The 22,417-nt window shown below is 43.0% G+C and overlaps 3 protein-coding genes across 12 annotated transcripts in view; 1 reads left to right on the top strand and 2 right to left on the bottom strand.

The window, feature by feature from the left end:
- Positions 1–6,636, top strand: part of LOC109476409 (coiled-coil domain-containing protein 18-like) — a 7,618-nt gene extending 982 nt beyond the window's left edge. The window contains exons 1-6 of one of the 2 annotated variants that reach the window (XM_019777346.1): positions 2,716–2,912; positions 3,801–3,954; positions 4,162–4,299; positions 4,560–4,616; positions 5,107–5,239; positions 5,634–6,636. In XM_019777346.1, coding sequence (XP_019632905.1) covers positions 2,815–2,912; positions 3,801–3,954; positions 4,162–4,299; positions 4,560–4,616; positions 5,107–5,239; positions 5,634–6,565 — 1,512 coding nt within the window. In that variant the 5' untranslated portion in view covers positions 2,716–2,814 and the 3' untranslated portion in view covers positions 6,566–6,636. Of the gene's footprint in view, positions 1–2,715; positions 2,913–3,800; positions 3,955–4,161; positions 4,300–4,559; positions 4,617–5,106; positions 5,240–5,633 lie in introns of those variants that run through there. The other variant, XM_019777353.1, reaches the window with a different exon arrangement.
- A 1,102-nt stretch (positions 6,637–7,738) lies between these two features.
- LOC109476356 (ileal sodium/bile acid cotransporter-like) lies at positions 7,739–11,499 on the bottom strand. 2 transcript variants are annotated; one of them, XM_019777289.1, is made up of 6 exons: positions 11,225–11,499; positions 10,033–10,242; positions 9,482–9,681; positions 8,948–9,152; positions 8,325–8,448; positions 7,739–8,220 (listed from the first exon to the last, which is right to left on the bottom strand). In XM_019777289.1, the coding sequence occupies exons 2-6, from the start codon at positions 10,234–10,236 to the stop codon at positions 7,913–7,915; spliced, it is 1,041 nt and encodes a 346-aa protein (XP_019632848.1). In that variant the 5' UTR covers positions 10,237–10,242; positions 11,225–11,499; the 3' UTR covers positions 7,739–7,912. The 2 variants fall into 2 exon arrangements, with proteins under 2 accessions (XP_019632848.1, XP_019632856.1); XM_019777297.1 differs by having other exon boundaries at positions 11,229–11,499.
- Positions 11,500–12,952: 1,453 nt separating this feature from the next.
- LOC109475959 (creatine kinase S-type, mitochondrial-like) overlaps positions 12,953–22,417 on the bottom strand; it is a 15,001-nt gene continuing 5,536 nt past the window's right edge. For 2 of the 8 annotated variants that reach the window (XM_019776805.1, XM_019776815.1), the window contains exons 3-8: positions 19,394–19,592; positions 18,978–19,184; positions 18,434–18,627; positions 17,516–17,639; positions 14,942–15,076; positions 12,953–14,302 (exon numbers count right to left, since the gene is read on the bottom strand). In XM_019776805.1, the coding sequence (XP_019632364.1) occupies positions 14,057–14,302; positions 14,942–15,076; positions 17,516–17,639; positions 18,434–18,627; positions 18,978–19,184; positions 19,394–19,592 (1,105 nt within the window). In that variant the 3' untranslated portion in view covers positions 12,953–14,056. Of the gene's footprint in view, positions 14,303–14,941; positions 15,077–16,175; positions 16,300–16,943; positions 17,068–17,515; positions 17,640–18,433; positions 18,628–18,977; positions 19,185–19,393; positions 19,593–20,585; positions 20,739–21,468; positions 21,685–22,417 lie in introns of those variants that run through there. The other 6 variants (XM_019776768.1, XM_019776775.1, XM_019776782.1 and 3 more) reach the window with 6 other exon arrangements.

The raw sequence follows: 22,417 nt of genomic DNA, 5'->3' as shown, positions 1-22,417 counted from the left end.
GCTTGGTTGTCATTACTGTTGGGACTTGACAGTGATGTAAGTGTGTCTTTCACAAGAGTGTGGCACTCCAAGTTGCCTGTTCTCTTGCGGGTGAAAGTTCCCTCCCTTTCTACTTTTGCTTGCAGAGCATTCTGGACACTTGCATCACCTATTGTCACAGCTGATGCAATGACTGTAGCATGTTGCTGTAGATAGATCTGTTCTACTGAGATAAGGCCTAGACCCTGGCTATGGTACAGGATTCCGGAGTTAGCAGATCTCTTCATGCCAGCCCATTTCTTCAGGTACTGGGTGACGCTGCTACTCGGTTTCTGTAGGTGAGAGCGTGTGGTGTCATGGACTGACAGTAGGTACTTGATGGCACCTTGTACATAGACTCTGTATATCTCGCATTTGTACTCTCCTCTAATGGGTGATTCGTCGATGTTCATTATAATTCCATTCTTTTCCTTTGAGCCTATGATTGATTCCCTCAGGATGTCAGCGACCTGACCTGCTGAGCCTCTAGCTGTGACGTATCCACCAAGGAATTTGAAAGGAGTTTTGATAATATTGTCCATGGGGTGACTTCCGATACAGAAAGCGACGTCCTTTGCTGAACCGCCACATATACTGAGGGTTTTGCATTTCTGGGTTTCAGGTACAAGTGGATGCTCCGTAGATTTCTGTCCAATGTGTTCAAGATTCGTGCAGTGATCTTGACCTGGATATCGTCAATGCTAGGTCGTCGGCAAACGCAAAGGTCACATGTGTCTTGTCCTTTAGCGTGTAGCCATGTGCTGCTTCTGAGCGTAGGTATTCCAATGGCAGGTTGATAACAGGTAGAAAGATTGCAACAGACAGTGTATCCCCCTGGAATGTGCCTACATTGAGCTGAAATGGGTCAGAGGAAAACTCTGGGCACCGCACCTGGGCAGTTAGATTGCTGTAGAATGCTTTCACGTAGTTGCAGATGTGTTGTGGTATGTGGTACCTCTGCAGAGCCAGGTGGATTAAATCATGTGGGACCGATCCAAATGCATTCTGTAGGTCAAGCCATGCAACATGAACAGTTCTCGATTGTGCCCTAGCGTCTCTGATGATTTCATTGAGGACCAACGAATGTTCAACACAGCCGGACACTCCCTCCAGGAATCCCTTTTGTACCTCATTGTCAATGATACCATTCTTGACAAGAAAGTCAATCATACGCCTCCCTATGATAGAGTGAAACAGTTTTGCTACTGCGCTAATCAGTGAAATCATTCTAAAGTTGGATGGGTCATCAGTTGCTCCTGATTTGTGGATTCCAATAGAATCTGCATGTTGCCATGATTTACATGGTTGCCCTTGAGCCAGGACTTTATTAAACAGCGTAGCAAGGAAGTGATGGGTAGACGGCAGGTGTTTGAGCACATCGTATTATATTATTATAATTGACGAGCGAGCTGCCATGTGTAAGATTAGAATAAGTGCGCATCCACTAGAGATAGAAAAAGGCCGCTATAGAAAACTACCTGTGCACGAGAGATTATGTAAATATTGTACAATGAATGCAGTGGAAAATGAAATACATTTTGTTAGCCAGTGTCCTCAGTGACTCCTCACTATGAGACCGAAAGAAACAGATTATTTCAGACAGTTACAACAATTTCTCCATCCTTTCGTCATTTAGAAGATCACCAAAAAACTGCATTTCTACTAAGATCACAAAACCCACTAATTATGCAGAATGTGGTACTATTCATTATCCACTGCCTTCAAAGAAGAAGTCGAACCACATAATAGCTAGCGTAGTAGTAGAAGTAGAAGTTTTTTCCAGACAGTTGTTACTTGTCTCCTGTTACTGTATTGCAATGTGTTTTATTCTTGATTGTAAAAGCAATTAGCCTTCGGGCATGATTTTCCAAATAAAGATATTATAATTATATACACGATCATTATGCCAGTCTTTCAGTTTTTGTTTTGATAAATAAATCAATAAACGAGTGTTTTCTTTTCATAATTTCCCAGTTCTGCAGTTTAATACCGAGGAGGTTATAATCATAATATAGGGCAAACCTCCTTGCCAAAGCGGTATATATAGTACTATAATGCAACACATAACAAAGCACAATAAACCAGGCGTACCTCCCACTCTGGATGAGTGACTTTGCCGGCAGGTATTGCAATACATTCTTCACTATCTGCGGAAAGGCTGTGAGCACCCACGGCGCCTTGTCTTCTGGCGGCTCTGCAGGAGGATCGGGAAAGCTTTCGGACGACATACCACTGCAAACTTCTTCCTCCATGATGGTCTTTTAAATATGGACTGTCACACGATGACATAAATAGGGGTGTCTGAACATATATTATTTGGGCAAAAACAACTAGTCGTACCTAGATTTGTTTTATTTTAGCTCTATTGTAATATTACAAATATTTAAAACATACTAACGTCTTCTTATGTTATATCAATGGTCTACTTTCAAGAAGATAAAATTAAAAAGCGTCTCCCCTCTACTTCGAGAATAGAAAACTCCACAACACAGGCGCCCTGGATCACGTGATATTGCTTTTGTCACGTGATTCTCAATTTGTTGTTATCACATCTGATATATTGACATGATAACATGCTCTATCTATCAGATAATAGGCCCAAACTATTTTTCTTGTCCTTACACGTTTATTTGGGTAGAATTTTGGTATGCTATTAATATTTTATGAGAATGTTTATGCGTTGCCATGACGTCACTACGCCGCCATTTTGAAGTGGCGGATGTTGCCTCTAGAAATGTTTTAGCTGACCGTAAGAAAAGATTTTCATGTTTTGGGACTGGTATCTAGACGCTTGCAATGGGGAATGGTGCCAGCTCCGACGTTAGAGAAATACATATTGAACAGAGCGTTCTGAAAGATATGGATTTCGACAACAACAACCGTAAAGGAGGAAGGTAAGTTCTGTTCAAGCGAGGCTTGGCGCGCGTGTTGTTTATTCAGCAAAATCCGAAAAAGACGTGACCGCTACCAGCAACTTCCATCAAGGAGCTTTCATGATGAATCATTTCCATGTACTTAGCTCCGCTGCCTCAGGTCCACTTTAGGTTGCCCAATTTTATGCTTGATAGTTTTATTTTGCTAACAACGTTGCTTGCAACGTTATACCTAAGTTAAAAAATCTCAGCCGTACATTTAATTGTCTACGAAACGTAACAATATATCGTGAGCCTGCTTGAACATATGAAATTGAGTATGACAAAGTTCAGATTATGTTTCTTCATACCCGAACACTACTAGTGTTTTAGCAAACACGAGACAACACAAACAGTTTTCATAACCCCCTCATCTCTTGTGTCTGAAGGTTATTAATACCAAGTCAAAGGACTAGGGTTACATGGGCCTTCACAGTCAACACACCTGAGATATTCTTAGCTTCCACATGTATTATGGCATACACGTAGACTCTAGTCTTTGTCTTGCTTCAACAGCTCTCAAAATCAGTCAGATATGAGTGATCTACAACACTTCAACAATCAATAAAACTCATGAATTCAAAATTATGTTTAAGTCATGGAAGCATCACTTTGTAGTGACTTATGCTAAATTTTTGCCACCTAATCACGAAATACATGAAATTGGATACTTATGTTGAATTGCCTGCCTACACCTTTTGAAAAAGGACATGTAAGACCAGATGTTGTAGTAAGGCTATAGATATGCCCATATCTTTCTGCACTGCATTGTAACAATGTTGTTACAATGCAGTGCAGCAGAAAAACAAATGTGGATCACCAGCTACAATGCTCTATGTTTTGGTCAGTCACTGGTTTTTCCTCTCCCAGCTTACCCAGCCGCCTGGTGGCCAGACTGGGGTCGGCAGGTCAGGCCCGGCTACGTCACCTAGAGGATGACCTGGCCACGGAGCGGGAAACGCTCGCCATGATGGAGGCACGGGCACTGGAGGCCGAGGAGAAAGTTAAAACACTGCAGACACAGGTAAGTAGGTTTAACATCTCCAGGTGTTTAACATACATTACCGGCTATCTCTCTCTTGGCTTGGCTATACAGATACAGATACAGATGACGATTAAAAACCAAGCAAATCCAAAGAGGCTTAAGTAAAAAGATGGAATGTTTATGGTGGTTGAGGCTTGGCACAAACCTACATTTGGACTGACCTACAGTATATGCTGTTGTACACAGATGGCAGAAGTGGAAAGCACCAACCTCGAGCTGCTGGATAAGGTTGCCAGTCTGGAACAGCAGGTGGAGATGACAGAGGCAGAACAGAGCAGCAAACCTGAGCAGGACTTCTCCAAGACTCTCCGTGCCAAGGACCTGGTAAGTACTGCTCCACATACGTCTTACAGGTGTATGCATATTGATATGTAGTGCTAAGGGCTTGATCATGTTAACATGACCCAGGAAGCCCAAAATAGGTCTACAACTTAGTGATTACTAGTATTGTTTTTTTTATTCAGCTATACAAGTTAAGTATCCATGTCATTGTTGATGTTTGAAAGAGCCCGACCTTCTCAACAGCACAACTCCTGGGGTAAAGTGTAGATTTTGGTTTTAACCCACTGAATGTTGTTTTACAGTATATACAGAAGTTAGAGAAGGAGACTAGTGCAGTTACACAGGAGATTACAAAGATGGTAAGTATACACAAGAAGTGCACAAAGCTTTGATTTCAACAGACCTGTAGGAGGTGATTGAATCACGAGCTACATACTTGTTCATTTTGTATTGTCAGTATTATTTGTGATTGAATCACAAATTATACTTATATGTAAAGATATACTTCAATCACAAATAATACTGACATAATACAAAATGAATAAGTATGTAGCTCGTCCAGTAGCCAGTCTTTTACTGAACCAATGAAATAATGCCAGTCCTGTACTTGCCTGTACTGACTCAAGAAGCAATGACATGTGTCCTGGCCAATAAGTATAAATATACATACTTAGGCAAAAGCAGCTCTTCTAATTTGATTATGGGACCAATCCAGGTGAAACATGGTGAGTGGATGTTAAAATGTGTTTTGTGGAAGAGTTAAAAGCATGTATATTTGCTTGAATACATGTGAATTACAGGTTTATCCTTTGTTCTTACCAGCCACACAATTTTTCTGTTGACTTGCAGAGAGAGAAGTACAAGAAGAAGATGAAGAGTGTGATGACCCAGCTGGCTGAGGCCAAACAGGAGTCGGCTCTGACAGTGTACAGTCTGAAGGATGAGGTGACAAAACTGGGGGAGGAAAACTCCAAACTTATAGGTTAGCAATCAGAACAATGTACCTATTTTTCTGGTGCATATATTAGCAATGGAGTGATATGTTACCAATATTCCTTGCTCATTCCTTGACAAAGATGGAAGTTGTACAGTCGAACATTTGAACAAGGCTAGTCCAATTTTATTGTGTTGACCTTGGAAAATTATAGTTCAAACTTGTTTCATAATGACTTCTACCAACGCAGATGAACTTTTATGGATGGAAAGGGCAAAGGGGAGATGTCAAAAATACCATGGATTTCTCGCTAATATTTGGATAATTAATGTTTTTAGAATTTTGTGGTTTTAGTAGTGAAAACTTCTATTTCTGTAAGGGTTTTCTAGTTACTCAGATGTATTTCAGCATTTACATGAGATATTTATTTCTTGTTTCTTAGCTCAACTGGATAAGTGCAACTTTCTTAAAGACTACAACAGCCCTGACACCCCAACTGAAGGGAGCACCTCCGAGTACGATAGTGGTCGCACCAATCTCATCCTGGAGCTGTCTGCTCAGGTGTCCTCTCAAGCTGAGAAGATCAGTGAACTGGAAGCCAAACTTGCTGAAAAGGACAGGGTTATCCGAGAGCTGCAGAAACTCAACAGTTCAAAGGGCAGAGTTCAGAGTGCAGAGACCAGCAAGAGGCTGCTGAAGCCTTCACCAAGGGATGATGGGAAATTGGACGTCCAAAAAGAGATTGAGAGCAACTGGCGGACATCTTTCTCACGTGTGGAAACCCAGACATTCGAAGAGGATGAAAACTATGAGGAGCTACAAAAGATCATGCAAGAAATGAAAGCAATGAATAGAAAGGACAAAAGAAAAGATAAAAATGAAAAAGAAGCTACAGTAACTACCTCAGAATCCTCAGACAAGGCTGTGAAGTCTACAAGGAAACATGACAGGACACCTTCAACTAACAAAACATTTCACTTGCAGAAGGAACGTTCATTTGATAGCCTAGCTGAGGACAGTTCTGAGGCAACTACACATGTGCCTGGTGCCAGGTTCAGCTCTGCTACAAGTAGAGACTCTGGCATTGCAGACTTTCACCGAGGACCAAGTATAGAGAAGGAAGACGGAGACAGGAGGTTGAAGAAAGGATCTCAGTCCACACCTCGCAAGAAGCATCACAGTAGGTCCAACTCTCAAGCCAGTCTTCGGGAGTCAGATAAGGAGTCTAGTATCAGCTCTTCACAACAGAAAGTCAGCTCTGCCAGAAGGAAACACAGAAGTAGGAAGGAAATGCTGAGCACAAAAGAGTTGTGTGTGAGTCCGATGCTTCCTGACACAAGCCTGGCCCCTGTCATAGTTTCTCAGGCACACTGATGGCCCTGATACATAGTTAACTACATCAATACAACCAAAAGTTACAGACTAAAGGTTTATTTTTAGCTCTTCATACCGTATTATAATGATTGATTTGCTGTAGATGTAAGTCTGTATGATTTGATTATAGTGCTATTGTACATACAGCATGTCAGCAGTAGTTACTGCACCTGAAATCCAGATTTTAACGGTTTTCGTTGGATGTTTGGTCAATGCTGCATCAGAATTTTGTTGCAGATGATATCTGTTCTCACACAACAATGGACCTATACCATTATTACGTCACAGTTTGTTTACCTGTTCTAAAGAACATTCTAGAACGATCAGTTAAAGAATAAAGATCATTTCAAAGTTTTCAAAGTAAGGTATGTCTGATTTTTGCTGCGTCTAGTTGTGCTGACACAGCATTACATACCACATGGGTGATTTAGTTGTGACGTTAGACAAAAGTAGTACTGTATAAAAGCCTTATATTACACAAACACACACTGCGCTACGCACCCCTGTACAATATAAACGTCGATTGACCGGCATTCATTGCGGTAAACAAACTGTGACGTAATAATGGTATAGGTCCATTGAAAACAATAGACCGAATGTCACATATATGAATACGACCAAAATGGGACGTTCTGCCAAAGTGCTCTGGGCAATACATTACAAGTTTGTACAGGTGCAGTATGTTCTGCTGTCATGCTCCATTACACACCTGTTTACAAAAGTGCTATGTAGTTTATAGAAAAATAAGTGTTTGACATACAGTTGTGTACAAAAATACTAGTAGGTTATATCACTAATTGCAGTTAACATATTTAACAGTTTGTCATGTCATGTGCACATTGTTGCCTGAGTCTACTTGTATATTTGTATACATTTATATGAATTTCAAATATTAAACATGACAGTGAAAGTTCAACTGTCTTGATTATAATTTTGTTACAATGTCATTATGTTTTATGTACTACATCAAGTATATTATCTCCAAAACCTGCCTTTGCAAATACCTGCAAATATAGCTACATATTATTACCACGTCCAATATCAAACTTTAGTACTAGTACTAGTAGTTGGAATGATTTTGTCCAAAAATGGTATGTCTCCTCTGATTGGTTTAGCAAGCATTCCAACTTTGACTAATCAGTAAGCCCTACACAATTGGTCTGGTCCTTGGTCTGGTATACACGATCCTGTGTCAGGATTAGAGAATATACATATGTCTACTGCTATTATAAACTTTGTTACTAGTGTTGCAACTTGCAAACGTGCAAATTATGATTATAAAAAAGGTAAATGCTAACGTTAAACTTGTATTGAGTAGAAAGGATAAAATACATGTCCAAGAAACTTCTACAGTTCTGCAGTTTCGTCCTTGGGCTCTTCTCCCTGGACGTTCCTCTTGTTCTGCAGGACCACCCATAGCCGGTAGATGGCGGTGATGAGCAGTCCGTCTATCATCATGAAGGGGCCGTACAGGATGGAGAAGATGAGGAGGTCTCCCATGAACGCTGATCCTCCCGGTGCGGTGAAGGTGAGCTGGATGATGGCGTAGGCGATGGAGACGTTCTGCAGTCCGGTCTCAAACGCCACGGTCCGGCGGCGGGCCTGCGTCATCTTGAAGAGCGGGATGGACGCCAAACAGAACCCGATACTGAAGCCTACAGGAGCCAAGAAGAAGAATACACGTGCTTTATCCGCCCACTCAGTCAATTTGGCGAATTCTGTATCATAGAATTTAATTTTGAGACAAAAGTGGCCTTACCTACGTACGGCAGGATGGCCGCCCCCAGCCAGAGCTGCCAAGGCCGGGTGAACATGTCAGGGTTGATGAACGTGCTCAGAATGATGCTGGCCACGATCCCAGACAGACCCAGAACGCTCCCCAGCTGTGGGGTGCAGAATCAAGAAAAAAAAGAGAGAACATAAAACAACAGTGATAATTCACTCCCTGGCAAACCACCCCGAAATTCCAGCTTCATACCTTTATCTGCTATCTATCAGTGGATTAACTTACTAAAGATAAAACGGCTAAGTATTCAACGGAATGCAAACCTAGAGTGCATCCGGCCGTTTCAAACGATATCCACGACTGTCCAAGACTTCTGTATGTCGTGGCTGGAAATATAATGGTGCCAGATTCCAAATTTTCGCCCCGAACACTGATTGGGGGTTTGCAACATATTTGGAGGAGGTGTGGTAGTGGGGTTGAGACCGTTTGACCTAATTATAACACTAACCTTACCCGACCTAATAACTTGACACGAACCTCTAATACTAGACCTATTAGCTCTAAACTTCAGGCACGTGCATTATTAGCAAAGGGCAAAAATCTTACAGAAAGACAATTTGTCACGACACCGGCAGTTGTTGGCACATGTACAGTACCTTGATGACGAATTTGGCGATTCGATCGGACCAGAGTTTAAGCAGCATGCCAACCAGGGCAGGCCCGAGGATGGAGGCCAGGGCGCTGACGATCCGGGTGTACGGGATGACGGCGGCCTGGTCCGTCCAGCTGCGGGAGTAGATCCACAGGTTCAGCGGCATCATCCCCATAGCTAGCACTGTGGAGCAGGACGTCATCGTGACGCTGACACAGATCCGGAACAATTAAAATACATTTCTCAAGAGAACACTTTCATGACTTTTCAACAGCAAAATCCTTTATTCACAACCACTTGTTTGACAAGAGCCGACGTTTCGATGACCGTCTATCAGAACTGTTCGTGCGTTGTCTTTTGACACATGCATCTTTCTATGAACGCCCATACTTGTATCGAATGCCTCAAGCGTAAAAAAATGCAACCTTATCAAAAGATATCTAGTAAATAGAGGCTAGGCCCCTGTCGTTATTTGTGAAAGAAAAATCGCGTCTCTTTTTTGCGCAACTGCAACAATTAAAGACAACCTGTCCCTCACCTGAGCGGCACGTCACCCTTATTCCAGTAGGTGAAGAGGTTGGACACCGTCCCTCCAGGGCAACAGGTGCAGACAAGAGCGCCGACTGCCACCATCGGGGAGTACTGCATGATATGCGCAACGGCAAACCCGCACAGCGGCATGGCCAGGAACTGCGACAGGAACCCGATCACAACGCCGATGAAAAACCGCGGATCGATCTGCAGGGAAAGTGACAAGGTCGTCATCAGAAACAAATATGACAAGATACTCCCGGACATCTGCGCTGCTTGGACGATAGCTGATACCTTATATGTATCTTGACATCACCCCCTCTGTATCACAGGCTCTCTCTGCCTCCCCCTTCCTTTCAGCTTTCACCCAGTAATTCTCTAGATTTTGCGTGTCTGTCTTTCTGCTTCGTAATGTTTCTTCTCTTTGCAATTGCTTATGAACCTCCTTGATATATATTTCACTGCTATGCTTCGAGTCGCTCTTTCTCACTCTCAGGCTTTGCCTGTCTGCGATTGCAATTTCCTCTGATGCGCCAGATATTCTGATACCCTACTGACCTGTCTGGGGTTCCTAACCAGCCTGATGAGAGTCTTCAGCTCCAGTGTACAGCCCATGGCCAACATGATGAAGACGAGGATGCCGGTGTTCACGACGTTGAAGGCGGTCACCAGTGCCGGGTTCTTCGGCGGCGGCCCCGGCGGACTGGCCGTCGTGTTGGTGACGTTCCCGCTAAAGGGCTCCTCAGCATCCATAGAATCCATTTTTATCTGGATTGAACAATCGAAATACCACGGGTAGCGTCAACATTGTTCATGGTAAAAAAAACGGGGGACAAAAGACAATGGTCTCCCGCTCCACTACTGGCCCCTACTCCGTACAGGCCCTCTGTCCTCTGAGGGTCAGAACTAGTGTTATTCATTAACAATGCGAGTCTTTAGAATTCTCTGCGTGACACATCATAGCAGTACAGCTTTATCGGGATTGCACAGATAGAATGGAGCCAGCGGGGTTAGGTCTTCTTATTAACGCATAGGCAGGTAAGAATGTTGATCTTCGTGGGAACACAGAACTTTGTCTGTCCTGACAAACTTCTTTGGACAGCTTTTCGTACCAGCCTGCGACTTTTCCGTTGCTGCATTCCTCGGTTATCTACTTGTGATGAATTAAGAAATATATTTTCGACCTCTATCCTACAAGTATAAAGCATTACATCCATTCTTGAATGGGAAATACGGGGTTGTCGTCCGAGTACTTATCAGAATGTATACCCAGAGATATATTCGCCATTCTCCTGTCCCCTGGCCTATAAACCTATAGCTACACATGGGCGCACGGATTAGTGACGATTGGCACCATCTGCAACCCATTAATGGGTAAAGTGACTATACAAGACCGATTTGTGCCCGTAGACAAGCCCACATAGTTTATGGTTTGTCCCCATCAGGCAAATTCTACTGAGGACGTACACATGTGAATTACACCGCAAATCACCTGACTGTTTCAATAGGGCCGCCGAGGCATGAGGTCACGGCCAGTGTACTGTTACGTTGTAATGTACAACTGTCCGAAGACAAGGTGATACTGAGTATGGGAGCCCCGGCATACAAATAGGATGGTACCCAGGCTACTATCTAGTATGTTAACTGTTCAGCAACTAAACTTACAATGAAGAGGTCACGGTTGACTGAAACCTCTACGATAACCATGAATATGCTTCGTAACTGTACCAAGGTACGGAACTGTACTTACCTACCAGTACTAGACAACTTCTCGTCGTACCGTACGTACGTTCTGCGGAGAGGCGTAAAGCGGGGCGCCCGTGTCGAGTTGACGGTACGTGTTCAACTGTCCTGTGGCGCACTGAAACTTCCGGACAGCTGGTCACCCTTATTGGTTTACCTGAACAATGTGTTATCCATCAAAAGCTCACCCAACCCTGGCAGTGGCACCCCAGAGTTGCGGAGTGACGTTCCAACTTCCAAGGGACCGACCGTTATTGACAGAGCTGGGATGGAACTGTTCAACTGTAGGCAAGAAGGATATTTTTTCAGAGGCGTTCGTGTGTATGCGCGCGCGCGTGTGCCTGTCTGTGAACATGATAACTTGATAAGGCATTAATGCATGCATGTATGTATGTATGCATGTATGTATGTATGTCTGTATGTATGCATGTATGTATGTATGTATGTATGTATGTATGTATGTGTATATATGTATGCATATGTATATATATATATATACACAACTTCCGTTTTATCTCATGATGGAGACATGCTAGGGTCACGAAATTTGGATGGTAGGTATACCTACGTAGCTCTCGTGCTGGGGAAGAAGTGACTTGAGTTTGGGCTCCACGTTGGGCGAAGGTTGGATACAGGCGGCCAACATAAAGTCCCCATGCCCCACTGAGTCTGCTTGGAGATTACTCCATAGCAGCATGCTCTGGAATTGCAGGGGCGTTTGTTTAAAAATATTCAAAAGGGGATAACTCAAGGACCGGTTGACGGATTGTCATGTTTTTTTGGTATGTAAGTGATGCTTGACATGAGTAAATAACAATTATGCAAATGTACTTTGCATAATTATACATTTGCATAATTAATGAGGAAATTCCTTAAACCAGTGACTTATGTAATTGAGAAATCTGCATTATATATTGATTATGTAAACGAAGCCTTCATTTGCATAATTACTGAGAAAATATTATAATTCTATAATGGTAACTGCCTGGAATTTCATGTAAAGTGAACATCGTCAAACATAACTTATTCGAATAAGGACCTCCTTTGCATAATCTATGACGAAATGCTCGAATAGCACTTTGTTAAGAAAAGACTCTTTGGTGGACTATGATCAACTGATATACTTCATGCAAATGAGAATCCTATTTGCATAATCAAGGGGAATAATCTATCATTTGTCAACCATAAAGAATATCATTTGGTGAAGGTATGAGATCATGGAACTCTAGTTGTCAACACGCCGACAAAACGACAGACACCAGAACAGGGGGATAAAAATTCTGCAGTAAATAATAGGTAATATCAATAAATAAAATATCAATCAAAATGTCAATGACCTGCAATGGAAGCGAACAAACTTCAGATGGCTGCAGTAGACAGACGTTCAACAACTAGAGTCCCTCACACCATGGAGGTAATTTTTCACCTCCATGATCTCACCTTTGCCAAATAATGTCAACCTTATACTACTGACGCAGCAGATGTTCAGAATTTCACTTGACTACACCTCTTTGCATACTTACCTAATTTGGTAGATCCATCTACTTTGGTCTTGTAGTTTTTTTTCTAGTAAATTTTTACATATGTTAATGTCTATTTTTTTTCTGTTACATTAGTTTGGGGTCTTCCAGAGGAAGTCACCCATAAAATTAGATTGGTGTGATATAAAAAGACTGCCCCCCCCCTCACAATCAAAATGCTCAATGCAAAAGAAAAGGACTGACAGACAGACAAACCTTTGTCCTCTGATAGTTCAGCATTTAATTGTCACACACAAAAAACAAACATTGCAAACATAAAGATCAGTTGTCAAAACTGTACCCAAATATCCAACACATCAACATGGCTTTATATTGCTCTCAGAAATTCAACACAATTCCACACAATAAAACACAATGTGCAAAAATTATCATATGGGTAAATATTATCAGCCCATAGATATATACATACTATAAACTCTCTCCACCGGGCAAACATAAATCGTCTTACGTTAAAAAGGAATCTCCTGTATTCGCATAGAATCTTCTAGGATATACTCTATCAATTCATAAAGCAATGCCATGGCACTAACACATGGAGAGGAATGGTCACAAGTTCTCCATTAGCAGTAATCTTCACTTATAGAACAAAAAAAGCAGGTCACAACATCATAGCCAAGCAGCAGATTGTTTTTGCTGATACATCTGGTCTTTCCTGAGATCCAGAGTTGGTACTGTTAGATTTTCTTCAATGTTTAAGATACCAAAGTCTATTCCCATGTTCAATCTCACAAAAAATCTCTCGGTTACTTTCCTCATATTCAGACCATGACATTCAACACCATAATAGATATGGCCAAAGGAGCACCTTTTGAAATCCTTTCTTGTGTGTTTTGAGAATACACATGTACCAGAATTAAGGTGATGAAGCTCTTTACCATGACATTTGAAAGTGGGTTGTCCAATATCACTACAAAAATCTCTCAATTACATTCATATCCAGACCTGAACACCGTAAAAGATATGACCAAAGGAGCACCTTTTGAAATCCTTTCTTGTGTGTTTTGAGAAACACGTAACAGAATTAAGATGAAGCCCTTTACCATAAAGGTTGGTAGGTTTTAACTTACAGACTTTTTAAATTTCTTTATTTCCTTCTATAAGAGACATTCATGAATGTTGGAAGCACAGGTAGTTATTAATATTATGAATTCTTATCTTGTCAACAAACAAACATGATTGAAGCACGACAGTTCATTGTTACTTTCTGGGGAAACACGACAAATTCTGCTGTGTGTGTGAGGTTATTTAGACGATGATGAAAACTTGACTGTGAGTTGACTTGGAGACCTGGTCAGCATTTACAGGCCGCGGCCGTCGCCCTTCGGGATGAGCTTGTCGATGCTGCGCCCGCGCTCCAGCTCCTTCTCCATGCGGACCAGCAGGTCCACCCCGTCAATCACGATCTGCACCAGCTGGACCTCCGAGGAGCCCAGACGGTCGGCGTTGGAGATGTCGAAGGTTCCGCCCACCGCAGCGGTGTCCACGCCGCCGGTACCACGCTTCTGCAGACGCAGGGCCTTCAGGATGTTCTCAAACCGCGGGTCCTGCACGGGCAACACACATGCACATGTAACCTGGATCTTGTTATAATGTCTTACCTCTTCATCATGACCTCAATGAAAAGCAACCTGCAGGTGGATTTAAGTATTGAATAAACAAGCGTCATTGTCTCCTTCTTACCTTTCCATGCATATACAGCAACTAGATTTGTGTGGTCCAGTACTGTTACAATCACTCACTGCATGGAAAGTTGGATTTACCAAAGGTAGTAAACTCAGGTAATGTTTACTTTGTATATAGCATCTGGCTTTACAATGGTAATAAAAGTCAAGTCCAGTAATTTCATTTATACTGCACTTGACTTTTATGTGTCGTTCGTCCGTCAGGTTGACGAGGACCGCTTTGTCATCCCTCTGTAGTAGGGTGTGTCCTCAGGTGACTATATATGTACTAACATTGTAAAGTCCAGTAGTGTTTATTAAAAGAAACAAAGTAAACATTGCCCAACTTGACTGATATATTTATTGCCATTGGTAAATCTAAGTTTGCGCGCAGTGAAATCAACATTGGGAATGTATACATGATGTACATACATATAACAGTAGCAGAGACAAACTGTGGCCAGGTTGGCTAGGTTAGAGGTTAAGGATTACAGGTTACGGGTTGGAGGCTAGACTGTGTACCTTAGACACCCTGGGGATCTTGACGTGAACTCCAGCCCTCAGCCCTGTGCCCAGGTTAGAGGGGCAGGTCAGGATGTAACCCAGGTGTTCACTCCACATGAACTCCCAGCCTTTGTCGTTAATCTGCTTCTCCACCTGTGGAATAAACGCATACCATAAACCAGTAGGATAATGACAGTGCTTTTCAGGTAACCAATTAAATGTATTGGACTCCCTCTTGACCCATTTTGACACCTTAACTGCATGTTCTGGTAAACTATGACAGACTGTAAGATTGTAACCAGAAACTCTTGGAGGGATAACGTAAATGATTTTACTGTTGCAAATTCATTGGAATTCTACCATTGGTTGCTCCTAGAGCACGCACATGTTTTGAGTTTATTGTACACTTAGTTTTACAGCCTCAGCTAAACAAACAAAGCTAATAAAGATGGGGAAAACCAGCAAATGGCCTCTCATCAGTAACATAGGTACAGTCTGTACTGTTGAGCTGGCAGATTTTCAGACTTGACAGTTAAGCTGGCAATAATGACTTTTTTTCAAAATGTCATATGTAAATATTGATTTTATGCAGGCAATTGTGGCTGACAGGACATATGAAAAACACAAATCAGATATGAACAGATGAACAGAATATGTGTGAGCACAGTGTAAATGGACAGTCAAACACCACACACACCACACACTTCTCACAGCAACAGCAACAGTTAGGGGTGGAACACATGAGTGACAGGGAAGACTTACCTTTACACAAGTCTGGATAATGCAGGGCTTATACTAGGATTTGACAGAAACTGTGAGAAACATGGAAAGCAAAAAACTTACCAAGTTCTTGACAGTCCTCCACAGACCCAGGGTTACTACAGGTACAAGTCAGGTACGGGAGATGCCATGTGCAAGGAGGATACTGCCTTGTCTTCATCACTCAATTGTACTTTATTTTATGCACTTAATCATAGATGTGTAAATTTCATTAGTCATTAGTTGATATAACGTGGCAAAATTTACATCCTTTTAGTCACTAAGATATTACATGTAGATACCCAACATCCTCCTTACCAGGCAGCCATGCTCTCTAACTTTTTAGGGTTCATGATAATTTTATAAGTTAATACGTACCCACAGGCTGACATGCAGACCAGGTAACTTTGGCCGAAGTTTAGTTGATGACATTACCAGGGCTTGCACTACAAAAATGATAACCTTGGCACTAATTGAGACCTAAGTATGATACCTCTGCCAGGCCCTCTGAGAACCTACGGAAGACACGCTTCATGTTTCCACCCTTCTCCATGGAGATGACGCGGGTGTGGTCCTCCTCGTTAAGCCAGACCAGGAAGGTCTTGTTGAAGTTGTGCCTGGGGGGAGGGGCAGACAGACCGTGCCGGGGAGGAGGGTGTCAGTGTGGGGGGGTGTAGGTAGACAGGGGTGACATGGCATGCATAGGAGAAAAAGGACTAGCTACGTACATGAGAGAAATACATGTAGTATCTAAAATAGTAAATTGGAGAAGATTGGAGAATCTAGTAATAGGATATGTGAAAGAAACAGAAGCACAGTGCAGCACTGGAATTGTTCATAAGGACCTACAGTAGCATGCAGCTGAAAAAAATGCAATGTTCTTATACAACGTATAGAAAGAAAGTAAAGAATCAAAAAGTCTTCTATCATTACAGTGGTAACCTGCAAAGTAAAGATTTGGAATGAGAAAAGTGTTGAGAATGGGAAAAAACATGCTTTGTAGCTTAGAACAGCCTGCTGAAGGGTTAGACAGGTAATAGTGGGGTGGGGGGGTGTAGGTGGGTTTGAATGCTGAGGGAGGGGGGGTGCATTTGGCAGCAGTCATGTCTCTCCCTGTGTTATCAGCTAAACTACGGCAAACTACAAGCACAGCAAGCTTCCTCCATACTTATCCTGTACCAGCCAGCATGGCAGCCTCCGCACAACAACACTCAAGTGGTAGGGAGACACAGCACACAACTCAGCGGGTTGGGGAGTTTACCTGTTGGAGGCCTGTGCAGAACCTTTCGAATACCCGTCGCATGTTCCCACCCTTTTCCATGGAAATGACCCGTGTGTGGTCCTCTTCATTCACCCACACTAGGAAAGTCTTGTTCATGTTATGCCTGAGGTCAGGTGCAAAGGGGAGGTTTGTTTATAGTGGGAGGGATATAGGGTGCAAAGGGGGGGGTCATTCATCATGCTGAGTGGATGGCCTGAGGAGAGGGTGGAGCTGCGGTTCTGTGCTGGTGGGTTGAAGTCAGAGAAGCAACTGAAAAAGATCTACACAAAGGTGCGTTTGTTTGTCTGTTTGTATTGTGTATTTCTTTGTGTGTTCATGAATAATATTTGTGCAATGCAGCCTGGGGCTACAGCATAGAGTTGCTGGGTGAAAGTGACCTTGTGATGACCTGTGTGTTGTTGGGTGTATCTTCAAGTACAAAAGGCGACAGAGTCTACCTGGTAGAAAGATGCATGCTAGGATAGTGTGATAGACTGCAACAGTCTCCTGTGAAGACAACATGTTGGTTTTAACTATGCGACAATACGTAAAGTGGCTGAGCGCGACTCTACCTCCTTCAGGCCGGCGCAGAAGCGCTGGAACACCCGCGCCATGTTTCCACCCTTCTCCATGGAGATGACCCGGGTGTGGTCCTCCTCGTTGACCCACACCAGGAAGTTCTTCTGTGAGTTGTGCCTGCGTGGGGAGGGGGGCGAGGAGGAGTCCTTCTCATGAGATCAGGTCTACTTTACAAATAAAACCATTTTTGCATAATTGTATCCTAGTCTGGGAGAAACAAAACTAAGTGATCAGTAGAATCAACTTGAGAACTGGGAAGACCTACTGAAGAGGGGAAAGAAGATTACTTGCCATTTAAGATAATCAAGGATCAGGTAAATCATTATACCTTCAATATAATTCTAAAACAAATATGAAGACGGATAAATTACTGAACACCTGGCTGCCAACATAAGAAGGAATCTTACTGTTACAAAACTTTTAAGTACAAAATAAAGTCAATCTTACAGTTATTCTTACAGTTTTTCTCACTTCAGCATGAAAGATTTTTGTGTTTGAATAAAATTGAATGTTTCACATGCCTTGAAACAAGACAATTATTATCATCGTGTTCTTTCTATTTGTGTGTTTCCATTCATTTCCTTTTAGCTAGTTACACATCATGTACTTTGGGAGAAATTGTAGTGAACCTTACAGTAGCCTCAGACTGTGCTTTTCTCATGTCTATTATAAGAGGGTCTGCATGCTCTTTTCCGTAAGGCGTAGGCGGCCTCTTTATAATTTCCCGTAATTTGTAGGGAAGTCATTTTATTTACCGTTATTCGTAGTGAGGAGGCGAAAATTTAGCGTAAAACGTTGCCAGCCTTCCGGAAATTTAACGTAAAGCGTTGCGGGCCTCCATAAATTTAGCGTAAAGCGTAATCAGGACCCCCCATGCAGACCCTCTTATAAAAACAAGCAGTCCCACGTACCAGATGCCTCGAGCGTCGGGCCAGTCGCGGGCCATCCCGGCACAGGTCAGGAGCGGCGAGACCGGCTTGTCAAACAGGAAGTGGTCATCGATCAGCTGCTGCTGTTCATCCTCTGTCATGTTGTTCAGGGGGTAGTACTTCCCCTCAAACTCACCTGCCAGGTTGGCCAGGGCGTCAGACACTACACGCTCCACCTATGTGAGGAGGGGAGGGGGGCACAAGATTTTATCTCATCAACTTCAACCCTGTAATCTAAATGTCTACCCTGTAATTCCTTTTCTTTACACTAAGGATAAGTAAATTACATCTCAAAGATGACAACTTAGCACTTGAAAATCAGAAAAACTTTTCAAAAACATTTCACCACTGACTAATAGTATGTGTATAGTTATAGTTAGCTACATACATAACTTACACATGTTAAAGATTTCACCAAATTTGTCTAGGTAAACAGCTCTAATGTCAGAATTATGTAATGATCCTATTGTAAACAATCCTAGAGTTTAGCAGACCAATACTGCACTGAAACCATCTGTTCGCCCACCTCGCGCCTCTCGGCCCTGGTGCAGGCTGGCGGCAGGCTCAGACCGCGGATGCTCCGGCCGGTTCGCACACGGCTGGACAGCACGTACTTATCATCAAAGTTCCCCCCTCGGATCTTGGTCCAGTCCAGGTCGGTGGGATGCTTGTCATTGGGGCCGTACCCGCCATGCCGCTCGTCAATAACAGCATCAAACAGTTCAGCAAATACCTACGTTGGGACAAAACAGAGCTCAAAATTCATTTTAAGGAATAGGGGAATCTACAGTGCACCTAACCTAGGCATTTTGGTGCACAGGAAAAATTTATTGCACGTACTTAGAATCCATAGATTTTTAGTATGCAGCTTGTTCCCAGATTTTGGGCCCCTTTGCGGGCTCCTCTGGAACTGCAGTGAACCCCGAGGGGTTTGTGACCCACCTCGTATGACTCCTCATCTCCAGCAACCATGCCGACCGTCTTGATGAAGGGATGTCCAGGGTTGTCCACCCCCGTCTGGATGCACTGGTCCAGCGTGTAGCCTGCCGGCGTGGCCTTGTCCCGCAGCTTGGCGTAGATCTTGGGGGTCAGGTTACTGGCCATGATGTTGTTGTGCTTTTTCAAGTCAGGGAAGTCAGCACTGTATGGGGGAGGGGGGCAGGAACACATTCAGGGGTTACTTTTGTACAGGTTTCTAAGCTCTCCACCTCATGGAGTGTTTGATGAGTCAGGAACATGCAAGGAACTTTTTATCTTCCCTCTTCTTGTCCTTTGCTTACTGGTAATCTAAATTCACATGCAGACATCCTGAAAGTACTGTTTCATGTTAACCACTTTAGTACCAGAGTATATGGTACAAGTTATACAATGTACCCAGCATCTTCTAGTCATCCTTAGCCCATGACCTTTAGGATTCATCCCTACCTATGTCCTTTAACACATGCTGGTTCCTGCTGACCTAAGCCACCATAAAATGAAAAAGTCCTAACGTCAGGTGAAAAGCAAGTGCCTTTGGGCCATTTCTTGCTGCAATCTCTCGTCTTCATCAATATAGCAAGCTTGTATTTGAGAAGCAACATGATACATGTAAATCATTGATGAAGCTGCAAAATGGATGTTATCAATTATTATAAGTGTTCTGGGCTGAAGATTAAAAAGCCTGATTATAATCAGGTCCAACACATTCACATTTCCTATTCTAGCATGCATACAATTTATGCACTCAGCAGATACAATTCACATTACACTCACATAACACTCAACATCAAGGCAACATCCACATGCAGCATGACATGGGCTTTCTTCGTAATTTGTTATTTATTAGGGACTACATTATGATGACCTACCTCTTGCTAAGGCTACCTGACCAGCTCAGTCCTTTTTCAATTTTTTACTCTTCCATCATTCTTGTTTATTTCTGTTTGTTTCACAGTCAAGTGTTAGAAGGTCAGACAACATGCTTTGGTCAACTTGCACCTTTGTAACATTATCACGTTTCCAATACCAAGACATCTCTTGTCCCTGTCTTGTTTGCTACACTGGTCAGTGACACACTTTGCTACAGTTATGTTTGGGGATGGTGATGTTTGCCACAGAGACACATTTGCCACAGTTTGCTGTATGTCAGTCTTACCTAGGAGGGTATCTTTTTCTGGCAGGTTTCATGGGTGTGTTCTCGGCAGCACGTAGCGTGCACGAGTAGCGCTGGGTGACAGAGCTGGTCAGGAAGCCCAGGATAAAGGCTACTGCCAGCGGCGCAGAGGTCCACAGGCAGCGGGTGCACGTTCTGTGGACGCACAAACCCACGGCACTTACCGTCAAACTCTGACGCCAACCCATATCACGTCACGGCGACCAACACAAGTATAGATAGATGGACACAAGGGTTGGTAACTTTCATGGAAATGTTTTAGTGACTCAGGGTATTATGAGTTAATGACCCATTTTATCTCATACCTATTTATATATTTATATAATTAACCAGGCTAAGGAATGTGCCTGATATTTTCACCTGAAGAGACGGGGAATACAAAATGTACATGTATTAGTAAAGTTTTTCGTTTGTTTCTCACCTTGTGCATATTGGAAATTGTTGCAACATAAACTGTAGCTAAAGTAAACAAATACAGTCATGACCCTTTTGTTTTAAAATGTCAGTCCATTAGGGCTGAATTGTTGGCTGACTTCACCATTTCTGCTACAATGACAAGTGGTTCCATTACTGAGACTTGATATCATCTTACAAAGTCAGACTGATTATGATTTAAAAAGGTAATGGGATGATAGATGGAAGGATGGGAAGAGGAAGAGGAATGGGGGAGTTTTAATATTTATTGAAAATGTAGCAGTACATTACTTTGACCTTCAGGCAGCCAGGCTGATTGTGAAGGTCAACACATAGTCATATACATTATACTGATGTGGGAGGGAGGGAGTTATAGAGGGAGTGAGAGGCACATGCAGTTCGAACAGTAACTGAGGAAGAGACAGCTGAGTACATGGGATCAATCCCTCACCTTGGGGGGTACATTTTTCTGGCCCCGCCCACACGGGCGTCGACGGTCTGGTTGCCATAGTACCAGGCGGAGGCGGCTGCTGCGCCCACTCCCCCGGCAGCAGCCAGCATGCGAGCATTGCGAACGAAGAACGCTGACATCTTGCGTGATCTTAAGGAACTCAGGAATACAGAACCACTGAAAAGTTATCTGGAAGAAAATATACTCAATGTGAGAAAACACCCACTGTCTATCTAGTAATACATCTAACTGACAGTTTTACACATACGTACCGAACAAAGCGATATAAATTACAATGAAAGCTATTTACATGCTGAATAAGGGTCAATTGTGAATGCCAGCGCCTTTAGATTTTGAGATCTTGCAAAAAAGCCTCACACAGTAATGTACATTCAAGCCGGAAAAATATTAGACTGGATAAAAAATACATTTTATTGACACCTACTCTTATAAGTTATAGAAATCCACCTGGGTTTTCAATGTAGTTTTCAATATAGTGAGTCACTACATATAGAATACAACACGGGGTATTCCGTATCGCCCGAGGTGCCAGCCCGACCGCGCGTCGGATCGCCCGACGGCCGAAGGCCGGAGGGAGATCCGATCCGCGGGAGGGCTGGGACCGAGGGTGATGCGGAATACACCGTGTTGTATTTTATTTATGTCATACCCACCCACGAAAACACGCCTTTCAATGCGAAATGAGCAAAAATTTGGTGTCCCTAATCCCAAAAAACGCAACAACATCAATTCCAACGTCCGAATTTTGCATTCGAATTTTCGAAAGCGTTGCACGCGGTTAGGGCGAAACGCGTTTGAATCGTTCTATGGAACATTTGGAAGCCCTGGGCCGTACGCGGTAAGAACCCCCGGGCCGTACCGCTAGTTATCACACGGGCCGGAACACCCGTATCGAACGTAATCGCGGCCCAGGTAGGACATAATAGTA

Source organism: Branchiostoma belcheri, unplaced genomic scaffold (assembly GCF_001625305.1).
Source record: "Branchiostoma belcheri isolate BF01 breed outbred unplaced genomic scaffold, Haploidv18h27 scaffold104, whole genome shotgun sequence".
NCBI classification, from domain to species: domain Eukaryota; kingdom Metazoa; phylum Chordata; class Leptocardii; order Amphioxiformes; family Branchiostomatidae; genus Branchiostoma; species Branchiostoma belcheri.
This window is presented reverse-complemented; position numbering and strand designations above follow the sequence as displayed.